Consider the following 16,818-nt stretch of genomic DNA (forward strand, 5'->3'; position numbering starts at 1 on the left):
ATTACAGATGGATTTAGGACCACTGTTGTGGTCGATTCTGTAAATCGCTGTGTAAGCGAAGTGAACAATTAAACTAAAAGAAGTGAACTAGGTGAAACTAGTTCACATCGTTCATTACACAAAACCATCAATTGCACTACTTTGCTCCGAAAGAACCCAAAATCTCCCAACTCTAATTCCAAAAAAATGTCTCAGGATTCCAGCAGTATTACCGATGAAATATCAAATGGGAAAAATAAACAGGAAGTTCGTTGCCGATTTTGTAATTCTCTAATGCTAAAGGAACAAGAGGGTAGCTATGAAAGTAAACCGGTAAGTGAATACAATCTGCCACCTTTTCTTCGACATGACGTGATAAATTGTTTTTTTTTTCGTCTTGATATTTTTTCTCCAGTTCGATCTGCCGCTGATGCATCAGAAAAATACCAAAGATATCAATACCATAGAATGCGAATCGTTAAGTGACTACTGGATCATTAACGATATGTTTACATTCGAAAATATCGGCTTCTCGAATACAGTGGATAAGAGGAAATTTCTGATATGTGCCGATTGTGATATGGGTCCGGTGGGCTATCATGATATCGATACGAAAAAATGTTATTTGGCATTGAAGCGAGTGCATCATGGCAAGGAACCGGCGGCAAAGGCTGTAACCAATAATTCATAGATAATAAATAAAAATGGACCCAAGATGGAAATTTATAAAGTGTTTCGCTTATACAGTCGGGTGTAGGGAGTTAAAATTAAAGGGTGTATTTTTAAAGTCTATTTTTTTGATCTGACCATGGCATGGATTTTGAAAAGAACCACATAAGGCGTGGATTTTTTAAAGATTATTTTTTTAATGCCTAACCAAGGCGTCTATTTTTAAAGATTATTTTTTTAATGCCTAACCAAGGCGTCTATTTTTAAAGGAATATTTTTTCAGCGTCTAACCAAGGCGTCTATTTTTAAAGGAATGTTTCGGTGAGGCGATTTTATTTTTTAATGTATTAACCTCGGTGATTTTTTTAAATGTATTAACCTCGGTGAGGGGTTGGATTAAAAAAAATGTATTAACCTCGGTGAGGGGTTGGGTAAAAAAATGTATGGACCTCGGTGAGGGGATGATTAAATAAATTGTAAGGACCTCAGAGACGAATACTTTTTAGGGACTTCTGAATGTCGTGGATTTTTTAATATTTTTATGGACTTCAGAGAGGCATGGATTTTTTTAAGAAAAGGCTTTTTCTGGGACCTCGGAGACAAGTTCATTTAAAAAAAAAATTTTTTAGGGATCTAAGTAAACAATATTTTTTAAGGACTTAGAAATTTCTGATTTATAAAAAAAAATAATAATAAAATATCAGGCTTCAACAAATGGCCTAGATTAAAAAAACAATTTCAATTTTTACTTTCCTCATGTTTTTTTTTATTTCTAGAAAAAAAATAGTTATTTCTCAAAAAAAGGAAAACTTTTTAACTTAAAAACTGTTGCGATTCTTATGCCATATTTAAGTAGTCGTTTGATTTTGTGATACGTACAAAAATGTCTGATAATACAAAATATTTTCTCCTCCATGCGCTCATCTATCTTCCTCTGCCACGACCACGAGGAAAACCCCTGCCACCACGACCCCTAATAATCTTACTATTAGCTGGTGGACTTTTGGGTCTTAACGATTCAATGCGTGTCGTACAACCCGTTGCAGGTGCTTCAGCAAAATATGTCTGATATAATTCGGCATTAAAATTCGAATTAGTCAATTCTGGGCCAACGGTTAACCAACCCGGACGTATACTTGAATCCCTGCCAAATAAATGCAGACGACGGCGACCCAAACAAAAATGTTCAATGATGTGGAATATTTCTATGGGCTTTTCAAATGAACCAAATTCATCTTCTTCGGAAATGATCAAATCAATATCCACATTGGCATGTATAAAATCACCATCTGTTGAACGTCGTACCGTGCCCTTTATGCCCATCAAACAATGTTCCTTGGTACGTTGAAATACTGCCTTGGGTTCCAGTTGCTTGGAATGACCGGGTTTATTGATATTCGTACGAATCCAACAGATATCTTCACACCGTCGAAAACCCCATTTCTTTAGACAGTTACGGCCCATATCCAAACCTTCCGATGAGCCACACCACAGGAACACAAACGAACGATGGGCAGCAATTTCTCCAACATCAAGATCTAAGGGGGAAATTGTGGTTAAAATTAAATACATGGTTTATATTTTATGTCTCCTTACTCAAAATTTCATCCCAGTTCCAAAATACCCGTGGAGCTCCACCCACCGTGGCCACAGATGGTGCCGCCCTTGCATATTCCTCCAGTGGCGGTTCTATGAGTATTACATCAAATTTGGTACCCAACGTTTTCACATCCAAAGTCTTTAAATCGGCTTTCAGATACATCGGTGGTGAGGCCGTATCCTGGATGAGTTTATCCTTTAGCCGTATCAATTCCCTTAGCTTTGGATACTCCTCAAATCGATCTGCTAAACCTACATCACGTATAAAATTTTGCGGCCTTTGACCGGTATCTACAAAATGTTGGCAGTAATCATTGTGGGGATTGGACGATTGTGTTCCCTTCAGAAATGTCGATGAATCTCGGTATATAATTTCTCCTGGTGTCTTCTTTGATGCACTAGCACCGCCACCATCAGCCTCTTCATCATCTTGAGATCGTTGGCTATTGTGTACGGAACTGGTATTCGGACCAAAACTATTGGAATTTAAATTTGATCCATTATTCGAATCATTATTTCCTAATGCTATTTTCAGTTCATCTACACTGGACAGGCCCAACTGGATGGAAAACATGGGGGAATAACAATTAGTAAAGGGGGTTTCCTTTTGTGCACTCAAGAACTTACTGTTTGGGCCAACAATTGTTTACGTTTGCGTGATCGCTCCTGCGAACTTTTCAGGACATCACTCATGACTTTATAAGTTGTTGTAATATTAATAAAAATTTCCCAAATTAATTTTAATTTTGTTTAACTTGCCTTTTGCCGACTATGCCGAGTGAATGCTTTTCTCGTGCCTTTTTCACCGATTCAAAGAAAAATTGAAAAACGTTCCACCTGTTAACGAATGGAAGCAGGAGACAAAATGCCCGATAAAGAAGAAGTCAAAGTGGAGAAACGAAATTTACGAATAATGTGGGATGGAGACGACGAATGCAGAGCCACACACAATGTACCGTTCTAGCGGCGTTAACCGGCTTTACGTGGCTTGGTTGTACATATTTGTAGTTATAACGGCCCTAAAACGTTAGGGGTAGCCATAATAAACTGATATAAAAAAGGGTTATAAAATACATATTTTTCATGAGTTTCTTGGATTTTTTAAAGAATATTTGTTCAAGGGACCACAGAGGCGTGGAGTTTTTAAAGAATATTTTTTTCAATGACCAACAGAGGCGCAGGTTTTTTAAAGAACATTTTTTCAATGACCAACAGAGGCGTGGATTTTTTAAAGAATATTTTTTCAATGACCAACAGAATAAAGAATATTGTTTCAATGACCAACAGAGGCGTGGATTTTTTAAAGAATATTTTTTCAATGACCAACAGAGACGTGGATTTTTAAAGAATATTTTTTCTATGACCAACAGAGACGTGGATTTTTTAAAGAATATTTTTTAAGGTCTATCAGAGACGTGGATTTTTAAAGAACATTTTTCAAGGTCTATCAGAGGCGTGGATTTTTCTAAGAATATTTTTTAAGGTCTATCGGAGGCGTGGATTTTTTAAAGACTACTTTAAATGGTCTATCAGAGAAAAAAAATCATAAAAATGTTTCCAATTCATTGCGAATCTTTATTTCGAATAATTCATATTTTTTCAGAAAATAATAAACGGAATAAAATTGTAGTTCAAAACCAGCTATCCCTTTCCATAAGGCGAATAATTATATGGCCAGCAAATAATATATATTCCATATATATAATAATAATAAAATCCATAAAATACTCCGATTGATTAGTATATTGCCAAATTACGAATGGGTCCCGAAAAAACATAACCCAATGCCGTTTGATAGGCATGAACATCACCAATGCCACTAAATATGGCACTGCCATCTCTGCGTATGGCCGAATATGTGTCTGCTCCCAATTCAATGTCAATCGGTGTATTAGTAGTTGGGTCAACATCGGCTATATTGTCGCGGCTAAAATCACGAACAGGGTCTTCATTAATGGGGTCAGAATAGAGTCTACGTGGTAGTTCATCCGTAATCAGAGCATGTACCCTCAACAACCAGTTGCTACGTTCATGTCTGGACATTATATTAAATGTTGTAAAATTCGCATCCTTATATTTAAATGAACTTAAGCCCAAACGACGAAAAGTGGTTGTGGAAATTTTCGACATAATCGATGATTGACTCAGCAGAGCCCTCACCGTTATGTATGAGTCAAAGGTGTCCTCAGCTACCTTTATGGTGACCGTTGGTACAAAAACAAAATCCCATTTTAAAGTGGGTGTGGTGGTGGATACAGTTTGAATTTTCTCCTGACGTGGCCTAAAGAATTGTGGTACTATTTCATTGCTCAGAGAGTCATCATGTGAGTCCTGGAGGTCCTGCAACGATCCATTACTTATTATTATTTGGTGATTATTACTTCGCCGCGAAGTGGATTTCTTTGTTGTACGTCCACGTTGCTCTCCCAGCTGGACAGCACCATGCAAATGAGTGTGATGACGAGCATTACAAATCCGACAGCCATCCAATGAGGGACAAGCCGGAGCCAAATGACTCCTTGCCAAGCAATTCTTGCAATATCCTCCACGCATTGCAATTTTATAGCGCTTCGTAGCGGACATTTCCCGAAAACGACGACACGAGCTGAGAGCATGATCTTCCTCACATATCGAACAGGAATATTGCCAATCAATTGGTCGATCCGGTTCCTCGGAACGACTACGACGATCATCGGATCGAGAACGGTGTCTACGTTCAATTTGACGATTGTGTCCTCGGTCATTTGAACGATGTCGCCGAACGTTGTTGGGCCAGTCATCATCTTCGGGTAAATATGCTGCCATAACTAAATGATTCGTAGATATAGAAATAATTTATTAATTTTTATAATGGAATTGCATATATTTATTTCCATGATTTTTTGTATAATAAAATTAGATTATTTTAAATATATACGACCGATATACTCTTCCGAGTCCATTTAAAAATTCTTGAAAAGAATTCTTAAAACCCGATTTTTTAATATAAAAAAACTCTATTTAAGATACCACAACTATGCAGCCAATGCATGCAGACATTAAGGAAACAGTGTATAAATTTGCACACACGCACAAACATGCATGAAATGTATCACATCAACTTAGTCGTAAGGTTTTACTACATATCCGCAATATTTAATTTAAATAAAATTATATAATTTGTCTGCATCAGGCTACATGAACGGATTAAAAATCGACAAACCCTAATTCCGAAAATTTATAAAAAATAGTACTGCATTTTTTGCAAAGTTTTGCAATATGCACATACACACGCACACATTTACATGATGGATACACATACTTGGTTCGGCGAACTGCAGTTATTTAAACGGCTTTCTATAAAATGTATCGGTGTTATTGAAAAAATCCATATTGTTAATCTTACCGAACTCTCTTAATTATTAACCTTTCTTATTGGATTTATTTAAATAGCCTTTGATCCCTTTTTCCAATACGTATTAGGTCCTGCACGACTTTGCACGACTGACAAGTCAGAATCCCTTGTCCGCCGATTAATATTTAGACGGCGTCTGAAAATTTCAAATCGTAACGACGGCTATTAGGTTTGTCTGCTTCAAGACCACTTAATAAGTTATATTTTCAATAGTAATGCTTATGATAAAATGCAAGTAAAACATAAGTTCCGTTCCAGAACCTAAAAGAATCTACTAATTTTGCAAGTTTTGCAACTTTATACTCGAAAACCGTTCCTGAACCCACAAAACTGCTAAAACATTGAACCAAATATAAGAGAACAATAAACAAAATGACATTCTTTTTGTAAACTTTTTACTCGAAAAATTTGTTCGTGTAAAAATGGTAAACAGGAATGCCAACTTCTAATTGGCTGTTATGACAGGTCGAATTTTTTTATAACCCTCAATCTTGAAGTCTGTGTTCAAAATTCCTTAAATCGTTCGGAATATTCAACCTTTTGCGCATCTCTTCCAGTTTGAAAGACCATGTTCCGAGATTCACCGTCAACGCAGATCAGCCCATAAATCTTTCTGAGAATTTTTCTCTCGAACACTCCAAGAGCAGCCTCATCTGCTTGCGCAAGTACCCATGCTTCAGATCCATATAACACCACGGGTACTATCTGCGTCTTGTATAGTGTGACTTTGGTCTGGCGGGTGGTGGCATTGTTTCTAAACTGCTTACATAGACCATAGTCTGTTGGCCAACACTGTCCTTCTTCGGATTTAAAAATTGACATCATTAGTTTTATTAATTGGTCTTTTCCAGTACTTTTTTTAATAGTAAATCTAGTAAAAGGGAAACATTTCAAAATTGCTCTCAGAGTACAAAATAATTTGAAAAGTTCGGGAACGCAAATCTAGTAATTATGCCAAAATAATACAATACTTCAAAATCAACATAACATTCCTGTTTACCATTTTTACTCGACCAAATTTCTCGAGTAAAAAGTTTTCAAAGAGAACGCCATTTTGTTTTGTGCTCTCTTAAATTTGAGTCAATGTTCTACCAGTTTTGTGGGTTGAGGAACGGTTTTCGAGTAAAAAGTTGCATAACATGTAAAATGAGTAGATTCTTTTAGGTTAAAAATTGATATCATTAGTTTTATTAATGGCGATACCAAGGTATATAAAATCGTTGACTGCCTCGAAGCTGTAGTTCTCAAGTTTCACAGTTGGTCCGAGTCTACTAGACGTCTTGTGCGTTGATACCATCAGCTTGGTCTTCTCGCTATTTACTCCAGATCCACTTTGGCAGACTTCTTCTCAATTTGTTCAAAAGTGACTGTTACCGTTCGACCTATTATGTCGATGTCGTATAAGTGTAATTTCTGTTCACCTTTGCGTCTCATATGCCCTTTTCCAGCAGGATGTTAAAAAGGTCACACGACAAACTGTCACCTTGTCTGAACCTCGTTCGGTATTGAAGGGTCCCGAGAGGTCCTTTCCGACTTTAACTGCTGACCTTGTGCCACTTAAAGTTATCCTGCATAGCCGTATACATTTTGCAGGAATGCCAAACGCAGACATGACTTTAAACACCTCTTAGCGGATTGGGTTGTCGAATGCGGCCTTTTCCAGGATTTGGACTATGTGCAAATCTGGACTATGATGGATTTACCAGGCATGTAGCCGCATTGGTATCGAATTTCTAACATGTCACTGCCCCATGCTACAAAACAGAAGCCACAGGCCTCTCTGTGGTTTTTGAAAAATATTCTTTAAAAAATCCACGCCTCTCTGTGGTTTTTGAAAAATATCTTTGCAAAAATACATTTTTGCTTATCTGTGGTTTTTGAAAAATTTCTTTAAAAAATCCACGCCTCTCTGTGGTTTTTGAAAAATATTCTTTAAAAAAACCACGCCTCTCTGTGGTTTTTGAAAAATATTCTTTAAAAAAACCACGCCTCTCTGTGGTTTTTGAAAAATATTCTTTAAAAAATCCACGCCTTGTGGTTGGCGTTTGAAAAATATTCTTTAAAAAATCCACGCCTCTCTGTGGTTTTTGAAAAATATTCTTTAAAAAATCCACGCCTCTCTGTGGTTTTTGAAAAATATTCTTTAAAAAATCCACGCCTCTCTGTGGTTTTTGAAAAATATTCTTTAAAAAATCCACGCCTCTCTGTGGTTTTTGAAAAATATTCTTTAAAAAATCCACGCCTCTCTGTGGTTTTTGAAAAATATTCTTTAAAAAATCCACGCCTCTCTGTGGTCTCTTAAAAAATAGTATTTAAAAAATCCACGCCTCTCTGTGGTCTCTTAAAAATAGTCTTTAAAAAATCCACGCTTCTTTTGGTATAAGAAACAATATTCATTAAAAATCCAAGACTTTCACTGGTCCCTTGAAAAAAAAAAATTGGTTAAAAAAATTGACGCCTCTCGGAGGTCCCTAAAAATGTTCCCAAGAATCCACGTTTCTCTGAGGTCCCTGAAAAGTCCACATTTCTCTTGAAAAAATATTCTTTAAAGATTTACGCCTCTTTGTGGCCACTTGAAAAATATTCTTTTAAAAATCCATGCTTCTATGTGGTCCCTAAAAATATTCTTTAAAAAATCCACGCCTCTTTGTTTTCCTAAAAATATTTATTAAAAAATTCCCGCCTCTTTGTTGTCCTAAAAGAATATTCATTAAAACATCCCTACGCCTTACGTTATACGCCGCTGTTTAACTAAAGCATTAATCGTGTTTTTTCTGAGTGTAGCCAACTTTGACACTTCTTGACACTCTGTGTGACAGCTTGCATCAGTTGTATCTGTGTGTTTTTTTTCTTCAACAGAGTTATCTCTCTGTGGTTGCCGATACATTCTGACATTTTTTAAGTTTATTTAAAACCGTTTAATTAGTATTTAAAAAAGAAAAACAAAATGAAAATTTTATATAAAACTCTGCTGTTTACGGCAGTGTTTATGGCTGGTTTCCTGATACTGAATACAACGGCTCAAAGTAAACAGAAGGTATGTTCACCTCTAGGCTTTCATCTACATGCCGCCAGGCCACGTCATTTTGCTATCAGCAGAGCATAATCAACAAATTGTATTGTTGAAAAAAAATGCCGGTTGTGGCATTAATTGAAATGTATTTTTTACACCTCCAATTTTCATTTACAGAGTGGCTTATCGCTGTCCGAAAAAGTACAAAACCTTATGGATATGAACAACAAGAAGGCTTTGTTACGTTTTAATGGTCAGAAATTTAAGGAATATGTTAAGAATTCCCCGAGAAACTATTCCATGATTGTTATGTTGACGGCTCTGGCTCCATCGCGTCAATGTCAGATATGTAGACATGCCCACGATGAATTCCAAATTGTTGCCCAATCATATCGTTTCTCACCTGTCTATTCGAATAAACTGTTCTTTGCCATGGTTGATTTCGATGAGGGTTCCGATGTTTTCCAAATGCTACGCTTGAACACTGCACCTGTATTTATGCATTTCCCTGCTAAGGGTAAACCCAAGGGTGCCGATACCATGGATATCCATCGTGTTGGTTTTGCAGCTGATGCCATTGGTAAATTTATTGCCGAACGTACTGACATCCAAATTCGTATCTTCCGTCCGCCAAATTATTCGGGAACGGTTGCCATGATAACATTGGCTGCCTTGGTTGGTGGTTTCCTCTATATGCGTCGTAATAATTTGGAATTTTTGTATAACAAATCGATATGGGGAGCCATTGCTGTGTTCTTCTGTTTCACCATGATCTCGGGTCAAATGTGGAATCATATTCGTGGACCACCATTGGTACACAAATCACAGAATGGTGGAGTGGCCTATATTCATGGTTCGTCACAGGGACAATTGGTCGTGGAGACCTATATTGTTTTGGGTTTAAGTGAGTAGCTACTAATCTAACATTTAAATTCATTTGTTAAACTACCATTTTTGTTCTTTTAGATGCTCTCATCTTCTTTGGCATGCTGCTGCTAACGGAATCTGGCAGCCAAACAGATCCACGCAAGGGACGCATTATGTCCATTGTTGGTTTAGCATTATTAGCTATATTCTTTTCATTCCTACTGTCGGTGTTCCGCTCAAAGGCTCAAGGTTATCCTTATAGGTAAATATTTGTTGATTTTATTGTAATTCTTTTAATTTATTAACTCTGTTATTTCAATTGCAGCTTTTTATTTAAATGAAATTATTTATGGCTAAGTTTTTAAATATCTAAAATTAATGTAAACTTCAATAGATGCGTTTTTCTATACATACAATAATTTACGTACGAAAATAAAAAAATAATAATAATGTTTTGTTTTTGTCTAAACAAATTTAATAAAATAGTATTTTTTCCTTAGAAATAAACGAGAAAGGAGATATGGTATGGTATATTTTCAAGGACATCCGCAAGTGGGATATTTAAAAAAACATATTTCAAGGACTTCAAAAGCAAGGATTTTTTAAGTAAATATTTTTAAAGACTTCCAAAAGTGTGGATTTTTTATAGAAAATATTTTCAGGGGCTTCCGCAAGCATCGATGTTTGCGAGAAAAAAACTTTTCAGAGACTTTCAAAAACGTGGATATTTTAATAAAAAAAATCCATAAGCGAGGATTTTTGAATAAAATATTATCAAGGATATCCGCAATTGTGAATTTTTAAAAGGGTATATTTTTAAAGACTTCCACAATCGTGGACTTCTAAAAGGGTATATTTCCAAGAACTTCCACAAACGCGATTTTTTAAAAGGGTATATTTTCAAGGACTTCTAAAAGCGGGGATTTTTTTAAAGAAAATATTTTCAAGGACTTCCAAACGGTAGGTGTTGTAAAACATATTTTTTAAAATTCCAAAACAGTTCGGATTAAAAGAAAATTAAATATTTTTTGAAGATTGGTTTTTTTAAATTATTTTTTGAAGTGTGTATTTCTTTTGAAGTGTGAATTTAAAAAAAATTTGGAAACGTGAATTATTAAATATTTTATTTTGAAGCGTAAATTTGTTAAAAAAATGGTCGTTGAGTTTTTTACAAAATATTTGGAAAACCTGACTTTTTAATTAATAATTTTTTTTTAATTTTTCCAAGAGCTCAGATTTTATAAATATTTTTTTGAAGCGTGGACTTATTCAAACATTTTTTGGAATATTGGATTTAAATAAATAAAAAATTTGAAAAGTGAATTTCAAATATTTTGAGTGAATTTTATAAAAAAAATTTTGCAGTTTTAAAAAATATTTGGAAACAATGAAAGAGCATAAAAAGTGTCTCGATCATTTAAAAATTATGTCCGAACTTTTACCTGAATATAACTGATATTAAATTTAAGGACAACCAAAGGTCAACTTTTGTGTAAAATTTTGTTATGTTCGCATCATATAGGTGACCTCTAGAGTGACCAGAAAATCATACTAAAACCAGTAAGGAAAGCTCAAAAGTCGGACGGAACATACAAGATATGTTAATATCTGCAATATCCTGTAGATAGAAAATACATAGAATCTTTGGAGGACCATTGAGATGCAATCGGGCGAAATTAAATGTGCTATCTAGATAGATATTTGAACCAATTGAAAAAATCCCATTTTGAAATCAATGAAAATTTGCATGTCAAACGGACAGACTTGGATGGGTGCTATATTTAAATCTGAACCGATTTTAACAAAACTTCGCATACATCAGTCTGGACATAATTCAGTACTAAGTATGGGCATGATTCAGTGCGCTGTGCAAAATTTTGTCACAATCGGACAAATATTGGGAGTTTGATGCATCATTTATTATTATTTATTCATTTCAAAGCCAAGCCAAAAAGCCTTATATGACCAGTATACTACAAAATAAACTTAGACCAAATTAAAAATATAAATTTAAAACACTAGTATTTCTTTTCATGTTACATTTGTTCAAGCTCCATAAATATTCATTAAAAGTAATAGATAAAAATCATTTGAATAAGAACTACTCTGAATTGACTTACAAAAACATTAAAGTAAAATATTAAGTAATTACAGAAATTTATCTTCAGTATTCAACTACTCAAAATAAACAAATTAAATTGTATGAAAATAACTCAAAATGGCCAAAAAATAAAGGATAGAATTTAGAAGGAAATTATTATTATTATTTTTTTTATTATTAATCAAAACAATATTGAATTTAATTAATATATTTAATATTTAATATATGGCTAAACCCAGGGAAAAGCAAAAAAAGGCTAAATTGTAGCCTTTTATTCAAGAGATTGAAGATATTGTAAGAGTTTATTGCGATATGAGTATTGGGATAAATTGAACGTTCGCAAAAAAAGTGGTAATGAATTATATACCCTAGCAACCCTAGTGCAATATGAACGTTCCAATATTGGAGTTAATTGTTGAAAAATAAGTTGGGGATTTCTTGTGGACCTAGAGAAATTAAAAAAATTCACAAGAAATTGTGGACACTGTATTTTAATAATCTTATAAAAATGAATTATAATTCGTAGATTTATAAATTGACGAAAATTGCAACCCAAAAATTGTATTACATAATTTGAAACATGTTGTCTGACATTCAAACCATATATGTATCTTATCACTCTATTAAAAACAAGGCGTATTTTCTTCATAAATGTCCCGATGGTTCCTGAATATATTTCCACACAATAAATTAAAATTGGCATTATAAGCGCATGTGCAATCTTCAATCTAATACTAAGAGGCAAATTCAATTCCACATTATATAGTTTTCTCAGAACAAAATTAATCTTTGATATTAAAGAGTTTATATGATCTTCAAAATTAAGATGCCTGTCAATAGTTAAACCCAGACATTTTATACTGTCAACAAATTCAATATCAATGTAATTAAATTTGATTAATAATTCTTCACCATTTTTTAATCCAAATTTCATTGCCTTAGTTTTTGTTGTATTAATGGTCAATTTATTGTCTTGTAGCCAACGGGATAGAATGCACATAGATGAGTCAATGACACATTGCAAAACATCAGAATAACCCAAATCAGATTTGAGTAGGAGCTGTATGTCATCAGCGTATACAAATGGTAAACAATTTGAGCTGGAAATTAAAGGAAAGAGGTCATTTATAAACATTATAAAAATAAGTGGTCCAAGTACCGACCCTTGAGGTACACCACTAAACACTGGCAAAAGATCAGAAAAATTTCCATTGCAGGCAACATATTGATATCTATTTGCAAGGTATGAGTTCATTAGATGACAGGCCGATTTAGAAAATTGAAAAGTTGAATGCAACTTATTAACTATGACCGAGTGTTCAATTCTGTCAAATGCTTTCTCCATATCTAGCGACAACAGAACACAGCATCCACGGTGGCTAACAATACTACGAATATGATCCGTCAGACCAATAAGTAGGGAAGTTGTACTTCGATTACGCCTGAAACCTAGTTGAGAATCATGAAGTAGAAGCGACGAATTGAGGTGTTCAAGAATTTGTGATTTCATAAGGTATTCAAGCATTTTGGAGAGAATCGGCATCATAGAAATGGGTCTGTAAGAGTCGGTAGCATCATGCTTACGAATTGGTACAATCCTGCCTATTTTCCATAATGATGGATACATGGATGTCATTAAGATTGTGTTCACGAGATGTTTGATGTGAAATTCAACAAAAGGCCAAACAATCTTTAAAAATTTTAAAGCAAGACCATCTGATCCCACTGCTTTGGATTTAATAAGAGAAAAGGCATTCCTTATATCATTTATATCTACAGACCGAAACGAAAATGTGCCTACGAGATCAGAGTAAGCTTGAAGACATCCACCATCGATATTCTGGAATGATTGAAAAGACTCATTTAGTTCATTTACATCAACATCAATTACATCCTTTTCTTTACCTAAGCCATGTTGTTTTAATAATCCCCACATTTCCGCAGATGTTTTCCCTTCAAAAAGTTGTGAATGTACTTGTGATTTTATTAATCTTATGACCCGCTTAGCTTTATTTCTAGACCTACAATAAATTCTCCAATTAAAAGGCGTAGGATAGAGCTTATAATTGTTCCAGGCAAGGTTCCTGAGAGACAATCTATACTTAATTTCTGGATCATTGAACCAAGTATCTTTCCGTTCAAAATTAATTTTACGTCTGTGAATTGGAAAAACAGATTGCACAGAAAACAAATTTGTATAGAATATATCCAACTGCATATCGACATTGTTCGTTGAATACATATTGGAAAAATTACAAGCCGCTAGGGCTTGTCCCACCTCATCAGAAGTTAATGCATTATAGTTCACATACTCATAAAATAATGAGGATGTAGCTTTGGATATGCGTAATGACACAAATATAAAGGAATGGTGGGAAATGCCTGGACACTGAAATTGGTTAGAAAATCGAAGTTTATCTATAGAGGATAATAGAAAAAAATCAATAAGCGATGTAGACTTATGCGCAATATCATAATGGGTAGGGATTGAATTGTGGACTACAGATAAATTTAAGTTTCTGCAAATATTTCTCACTTGAAACGATTTTTGTAAGTTAAACAAATTGTTATTAAAATCCCCCATTAAAACAACATCATCATATCTTATTAGTAAATATGATAAATATTCCTCAATATCAATAAAATCTCCATGCGGAAGATACAGTGTCCCAACCAACACTTTTTTTCTTCCAAAAATCAATTCAGCAAAAATACACTCAATAACTCCAAACATTGTGCTTTTAAAAACAATTTTGTGTTTAATATTCTGTGAAATATAAATGGCAACGCCACCACCTCTGCCATCAGGCCTATCACTTCTGTGGCAAACGTAGCCAGGGATATCCACAACATTGTAAGAAATGTAAGGTTTTAGCCATGTTTCACTAACTCCAACGCAATCTAAATAATTTCCTTCCAAAATATCCCTGATCTCATTAACTTTAAATGAATTTTGATTGATTTTAAAACTTTGGCAATTAAAATGACCAATGTTTAAATTATCTCTATGATTATCTAATAATGATTTTAAAAATTGATTATCTCTTGAAATATTCATAACATAAAATCGGAAGAAACTATATATGGGAGCTATATCTAAATCTGAACCGATTTTCTACAATTTCAATAGAGTTCGTCCTTAGGCCAAATAAGTGAACTGTGCCAAATTTCATTCAAATCGAATCATAAATGCGACCTGTTCTTTGTTCACAAAAATACATAGATGGACGGTCATGCGTAAATCGACTCAGAAAGTGATTCTAAGCATATTCTCAAAAGGAACCATGGGTCTATCTCGATTCCTTTTGCTTGTTACAAACATTGCACAAAGACATAATACCCTGTACCACAGTGTGGTGAAGGGTATAATAATGCATTTGATTACCCTATCAACGGATTATAACCAATCGCACTTCGTAACAGTTGGTACATAGCTTTGGCTTGTACTTTAATTACTAATTATAATGATACACAATGAACAGACAGACGGACTAATGGAGTTCGGTCTCATTTTGATTCTTTCCTGATCTCTAATTAAAAAATATAATTATTTTTATATGACATCATTAACGAAATAAGTTAAATAAAAACACTTTATTTTTTCATTATTTATGTCTTTGATATATTGAACTTTTGAGCAAAGTTGAAACATTTAATTATAAACAAAATTAAGCTTGCTCTTTAATGATAATAAAATATGATCTTAGCTACTTAAGTACTACAGATATGTATGTGAAGTGTGGAATGTTTGGACGTACCAAAAACAAAAATGCTTACTTTGGTCTGTAATACAATACATAAATTATACAGAATGAATTGAATATAAAATAAATATAAACTTAAAGTAAAAATGGTATTAAAGCCTTGCGTTGTTTGGGATAATTCTTGAAGTTTTCCTTATACCATTTGTGGGTCAACAGGGCATTCATTACCTGTAAGAAAGAAAAAAAATTTAGATTGTTAATAGATAACCCTGAGTTCTATCCTATGATTTATAATTAACTATAATATTTCAAATGCCCACCTGATTACTAAACACCCATATGACAACCAATTTCCAGGTGAAACTCTTGCCCACAATACCCAACAATGAGACATACATAAGTATTTCGAATAGCATATGGGGTGATGATACCACTTGGAAAAATCCTCCACTTGGCAGCAAATGTTTCTCAGTTTCCACTTTACCAGTATTGGGATTTTTACGTAAATTAACCAAAATCATATTCGATTTATATTGTTGGGACCAGCTAAAGTGAAACACAAATATGCAGACATATTGTAATAAAGTGATTTTTGTAAAACTAAATGAAGAGGGGAGGGAATCTGTAAAAAAAAAAACAATAAAAAAACACCAACATTAAATTTAAAATTCAAATTTGTTTATGGTCATCATAAAAATTAACATACCTTTAACAAAACCCTCAGTGTTCAACAACAATGCCAGAATGGCTCCGAAATAATGTAAATACCCCACCATGTAATGGGATAAATTCATTTTACTTTTCTTTGAAAAGATTTGTACGAAATTCGTTTCATAGAAACGACGGGCACACTGCAACGCCATTAGGACACTGGCCACCAGCGCACTATTCGAATTAATTAACACCTGACGATTTTCCGAACCACCAGCCATAAAGTCTAAAAATTCGATGACATATTCCGGAGCTGTACTATGCATAATTATACCCTTGAGCACCAGATATAGAGCCAACATTGCCCAGGAGAAAGCAAATATATAGAAATGTTTAAACCATGATTTGGGCACCTCCATACGGGATACCATCGTTATTTCGGGACCATTATGTTTATGTTTGCCGTAACGAAAGGATTGTTTAATGAAATCGGGCAGAATGGATTCCACGGCCGTAATGAGCGAACCAAATATCACAATTATTACAGTGAATCCAATAAATATTGTATTGACTAAATTCAGTTTATAATAGTTGAGATAATTTTCTACTAATTCGAGTAACATTTTGTAAATGTTTTTGTTAATATTATCCGCTTAAATCTGTGTTAACCGTTTCAGTTGTCGTGAATTGAATGCCAAAAATTTTTTTGTTTATTGTTAGCTGTTTTCCGCTTTCTCTTTGACTGACTGAAAAAAAAAATTATGAAAACAAATACAAACAAATGTATCTCACGCACATTTGGCAGATGTTTTGAAACACAATCGACGGCGTTTAGCGTTTG

At 34.1% G+C, this 16,818-nt stretch overlaps 4 protein-coding genes across 4 annotated transcripts; 2 read left to right on the forward strand and 2 right to left on the reverse strand.

Moving 5' to 3' along the window:
* The first annotated feature begins 186 nt into the window (after positions 1–186).
* On the forward strand, positions 187–676 carry LOC133336702 (guanine nucleotide exchange factor MSS4 homolog). The gene is made up of 2 exons (XM_061544982.1): positions 187–312; positions 395–676. The coding sequence occupies exons 1-2, from the start codon at positions 187–189 to the stop codon at positions 668–670; spliced, it is 402 nt and encodes a 133-aa protein (XP_061400966.1). The 3' UTR covers positions 671–676.
* Positions 677–1,572: 896 nt separating this feature from the next.
* LOC133336701 (N6-adenosine-methyltransferase non-catalytic subunit) lies at positions 1,573–2,953 on the reverse strand. The gene is made up of 3 exons (XM_061544981.1): positions 2,875–2,953; positions 2,245–2,806; positions 1,573–2,186 (listed from the first exon to the last, which is right to left on the reverse strand). Exons 1-3 carry the CDS (start codon positions 2,938–2,940, stop codon positions 1,573–1,575), a joined length of 1,242 nt encoding a protein of 413 aa, XP_061400965.1. The 5' UTR covers positions 2,941–2,953.
* A 5,607-nt stretch (positions 2,954–8,560) lies between these two features.
* Positions 8,561–9,919, forward strand: LOC133336706 (tumor suppressor candidate 3). Its single transcript, XM_061544987.1, has 4 exons — positions 8,561–8,678; positions 8,832–9,558; positions 9,621–9,783; positions 9,847–9,919. Exons 1-4 carry the CDS (start codon positions 8,589–8,591, stop codon positions 9,860–9,862), a joined length of 996 nt encoding a protein of 331 aa, XP_061400971.1. The 5' UTR covers positions 8,561–8,588; the 3' UTR covers positions 9,863–9,919.
* A 5,542-nt stretch (positions 9,920–15,461) lies between these two features.
* On the reverse strand, positions 15,462–16,600 carry LOC133336703 (polyprenol reductase). The gene is made up of 3 exons (XM_061544983.1): positions 16,033–16,600; positions 15,647–15,948; positions 15,462–15,554 (listed from the first exon to the last, which is right to left on the reverse strand). Exons 1-3 carry the CDS (start codon positions 16,598–16,600, stop codon positions 15,462–15,464), a joined length of 963 nt encoding a protein of 320 aa, XP_061400967.1.
* Positions 16,601–16,818: the final 218 nt, after the last annotated feature.

Source organism: Musca vetustissima, unplaced genomic scaffold (assembly GCF_032173495.1).
Source record: "Musca vetustissima isolate MV318-11 ecotype Yass unplaced genomic scaffold, APGP_CSIRO_Mvet_v1 utg16456, whole genome shotgun sequence".
Taxonomy (NCBI): Eukaryota; Metazoa; Arthropoda; class Insecta; order Diptera; family Muscidae; genus Musca; species Musca vetustissima.